The sequence below is a fragment of the Cucurbita maxima genome, unplaced genomic scaffold, assembly GCF_002738345.1.
Source record: "Cucurbita maxima cultivar Rimu unplaced genomic scaffold, Cmax_1.0 Cma_Scf00044, whole genome shotgun sequence".
In the NCBI taxonomy this organism is placed as follows: Eukaryota; Viridiplantae; Streptophyta; class Magnoliopsida; order Cucurbitales; family Cucurbitaceae; genus Cucurbita; species Cucurbita maxima.
Window position 1 is genome coordinate 213272 of NW_019272060.1, and position 3907 is coordinate 217178.

Here is a 3907-nt window from a genome sequence, read left to right on the forward strand (position 1 = left end):
CGTGCCCATCAATATTATAATTATCACTGTCTGAATGTAACTTTTAATCTTTAAGATAATTCTCTCGAACTTAAAAAAAAAAAAAATACAATAATTAATTTTCAAAAATTTAAATTTAAATTTAATCTATCAATTGTTTAAAAAGAAAAAAAGAAAAAAAAAAAAAGAAAGAGAAATTGTCTTTTTTTTTTAAAAAATAAAGAGGGTAAAAGGGTAAAGTCATATTGCAATAAGAGTCGTATATTGTGGGAAAACACGAACGCCGAAAAGCGGAAAGATAAGCTGCGTGGGGACCATCACTCAATAAAAATAGTAATAAAATAATAATAATAATAAAAAGGGAAAATTCAACCGCAGCCAATTCTTACCCATTTGAATGGATAAGTTTTTGTTGACTTTTGACCATCCAATCACCTTCTAAAGATATCAAATTTCCCATTTTACCCTCATCATTATCAACATTCCTCTATTTATTAATTTATTTATTTATAAGTTAAAAAATTTAATAGATATAAAATTCAAAATATAAAAATAATATATATCTAATTAAAATGGTAAAATACTAGCGGCTTACATCATTATTACATTGTTTTTATTTTAAGAATTAATTAAAAAATACATTTAATATTAATTATGGTAGGCATTGGATTTAGGTTATATTTGGGGGAATATTGATAAGATTTGCATCATTATCCGTATTTAATTTCATGATTTTGACCCAAAGTCACAGGTGGGTGATTTTAGATTCTTTGGAGCAAAAGTCAAAATCACAATTATAACCAATCAATTTAAATTATTATCCATTATCTTCGTCTTAATAACAATTCTAAAGTTATTACGAATTGATTGGATGGGTGACTCGAGCCATTCAAATAGTTTACAATCTGATCCAAACCCAACCCAACTCTTCTTTTCGGTTTAGGTTAAATTAGGTTGTCGGGTTATTATTTTTTTTATATAATTATTTTTTAAAAAATATATTTATCCACGATATATATTATATTAATAACTAAGATTTCATTAAACTCAACTTAAATCTATAAAAAAAAAAAATAATAATTAAGTAATTAATTAACTATATGAAAATATAATTTATTTTTATTTTTATTTTTAATAATTTATTATCTCTTTCCAAAACAGATTATTAATATATATATATGTAATTGAAGCTAATATATTAATGAAAATATATTTTTTTAATTTTTGAAAATTTTTAATTAGCTTTATAAAATTATGAAATTGTAAGGTAAGGATGGAAAAGAATGGCGGATGCGAAGCTTGAAGGTAAGAGTGAGCTATGGAATCCCATAGCTTAAAATCCTTCTCTTCCTCGAATTTACGCTTTACCGATACCTTCAGCCCTACAATTTTTATTTACATTTCTTACTTTTCATCACTCCCTTCACACTTTAATTTCTTTTCTCTTCTCCGGAAGCTGTAAAATCCCTATAACTGATGCGCGAAATTTCGCCTTCACCGGAAATTTCTACCGCCGTCGTGAACCGTGCCTCCGAGGATGATGATGTGGCGGCTTCCGCCGGACTTGAGGAGGAGGTTGACCGGAATTGGGCCGGTAATCGGTGGCCGCGAGAGGAGACTATGGCGTTACTGAAGGTGCGGTCTAGAATGGACTCTGTGTTTAGGGATTCGAGCATTAAAGCTCCTCTTTGGGAAGAAGTATCCAGGTTAGTTCGGATTCGAAGATTTTCTATTTGTTGATTACTCTCTATTTGCTTGGAACTGTTTGGAATTTGGATTGGATTCTTACTTCTGTTTGGAATTTGGATTGAATTTGGATGCGAACTGTTCGAATTGTTGATTACTCTCTATTTGCTTGGAATTTGGATTGGATTCTTACTTCTCTTCATTGATTCTCCTGGAAAATTGTTTCGTTCTTCTGATTAACTTGTGATGTTCTATGCTCTTCTGGTTCCCTAAATTGAATGTTCTGAATGGAAGCTATGGAGTTTTGAAACTGAATCTTATGTGATAAGGGCTGCTAGATTTGCAAAGCTAGGCGTACCTCTAGAATCCTTGCAAACTTTTACAAGTAAAGCTAACTTAACGGATAAATAGCTCTTAGATCGAACTTGGAATTTATGATGGTCACTCTTAGGTACCAAGACGACTTGTTACAGAATTAGCTTAATCAAGACTAATCCAATGAATCGGTTTAACATCAAACTTAAAGCAAGGTTTGAAAAAGAATAACGGTTTCAAGAAAACACAAGTTTTTTGTATTTATTGTCATTTCATTCTTTTCTTGATTTGATACTTAAATCTTCTTTGCCTTACTTCTTGTTATTGCTCCTTCGGGTACATGCCATTGATTAGTGGTTGGATTCATATCGACTAGGAAATTAGCTGAGTTTGGGTATAATAGAAGTGCGAAGAAATGCAAAGAGAAGTTTGAGAACATTTATAAGTATCACAAAAGGACTAAAGATGGCAGATCAAGCAAACCGAATGGAAAAAATTATAGGTATTTTGAGCAATTACAAGCTCTAGATAATCATCCATTGCTTCCCTCTCAAGCTGATTCAAAGGAAGAATTCCCAAACAAAATTGTTCACAATGCAATTCCATGTTCCATAATAAACCCGGATTCGAATTTCGTTGAAACTACCACCACTTTGATATCGATGTCAACCACATCTTGCTCGAGTAAGGAGTCGGGTGGGACGAGGAAGAAGAAGAAGAAGAGGAAGTTGGTGGACTTTTTTGGGAGGTTAATGGAGGAGGTGATTGAAAAACAGGAGAAATTGCAAAAGAAGTTTGTGGAGGCTTTGGAGAAATGTGAAGAAGAGAGGTTAGCTAGGGAAGAAGAATGGAAGATGCAAGAATTAGCTCGAATCAAGAACGAGCGAGAGCGTTTTAATCACGAGAGATCCATTGCAGCTGCAAAGGATGCAGCTGTTCTTTCGTTCTTGAAGGCATTTTCGGAACAGGTTGGCACGGTGCAGTTTCCCGAAAGCTTGATTCTGATGGAGAATTTGACTGGCAGGCAAGATCATAGTAATGTTGACAGAAATACAAGTACTCGAGAGAACGGAAACGATGGTAATTCGAATCAGATTAGCTCGTCTCGATGGCCGAAAGACGAGATCAATGCTCTGATTCAGCTCAAGACTAACCTGCAGATGAAGTACCAAGAAAATGGCCCTAAAGGTCCTCTTTGGGAGGAGATATCATTGTCCATGAAGAAACTTGGGTATGATAGAAATGCAAAGAGGTGTAAAGAGAAATGGGAGAACATCAACAAATACTTCAAGAGAGTAAAGGAAAGCAACAAAAAGCGACCCGAGGACTCGAAGACATGTTCTTATTTCCAGCAGCTCGATGCATTGTACAAACAGAAATCCAAGAAAGTCATCGACAATCATCCGAATTACGAACTGAAACCCGAGGAACTATTGATGCACATGATGGGCAGCCAAGAAGAAAACCACCAACCCGAATCAGCAACAGACTATGGCAAAGCTGAGAATGCGGATAAGAACCAAGAAGACGATGACGATGACGATGACGATAACAACGACGAAGATGAATATTATTATATTGTAGCCAACAACAACAGCAATCAAGTGGAAGTAGGCAGCTGAAAGACAGATGAACAGCAAAATCAAATGGCTCAAATGGTCTCGCGTCTCGCATCGTGTTAAAAAGGTCAGATCCTTCAAATCTCTGTCTACATATATATATATATATATGATTGTATATCTTTCTTTGTTTCTTGCATAGATGATGATACTTGTAAGCTAGAGAGAGATAGAATTGTTTATTGTGTGCAAAAGTTGAAAAGTGTTTGTTTGTCTCTGTATCAATAAACAAAAAACCTGCATTATTTTGCTGGTAAGATGCTGTAGTAGGCTGTTTAATGATAATGCAAAAGCTTCTATTCATCTTC

At 34.1% G+C, this 3907-nt stretch overlaps 1 protein-coding gene across 3 annotated transcripts; it reads left to right on the forward strand.

Annotated features, from left to right (window-relative positions):
* The first annotated feature begins 1230 nt into the window (after positions 1-1230).
* On the forward strand, positions 1231-3907 carry LOC111470337 (trihelix transcription factor GT-2-like). Of its 3 annotated transcripts, none has more exons than XM_023115886.1 (3): positions 1231-1284; positions 1436-1685; positions 2357-3907. In XM_023115886.1, the coding sequence occupies exons 2-3, from the start codon at positions 1456-1458 to the stop codon at positions 3600-3602; spliced, it is 1476 nt and encodes a 491-aa protein (XP_022971654.1). In that variant the 5' UTR covers positions 1231-1284; positions 1436-1455; the 3' UTR covers positions 3603-3907. The 3 variants fall into 3 exon arrangements, with proteins under 3 accessions (XP_022971654.1, XP_022971655.1, XP_022971653.1); XM_023115887.1 differs by lacking the exon at positions 1231-1284 and having other exon boundaries at positions 1303-1511; positions 1545-1685; XM_023115885.1 differs by lacking the exon at positions 1231-1284 and having other exon boundaries at positions 1303-1685.

Bases quoted from the DNA above. Each gene is read 5' to 3' on its own strand.
- LOC111470337 (XM_023115886.1), top strand. From the start codon at position 1,456: ATGCGCGAAATTTCGCCTTCACCGGAAATTTCTACCGCCGTCGTGAAC. The intron at 1,686-2,356 runs GTTAGTTCGGAT...CATATCGACTAG, and splicing joins CTTTGGGAAGAAGTATCCAG to GAAATTAGCTGAGTTTGGGT.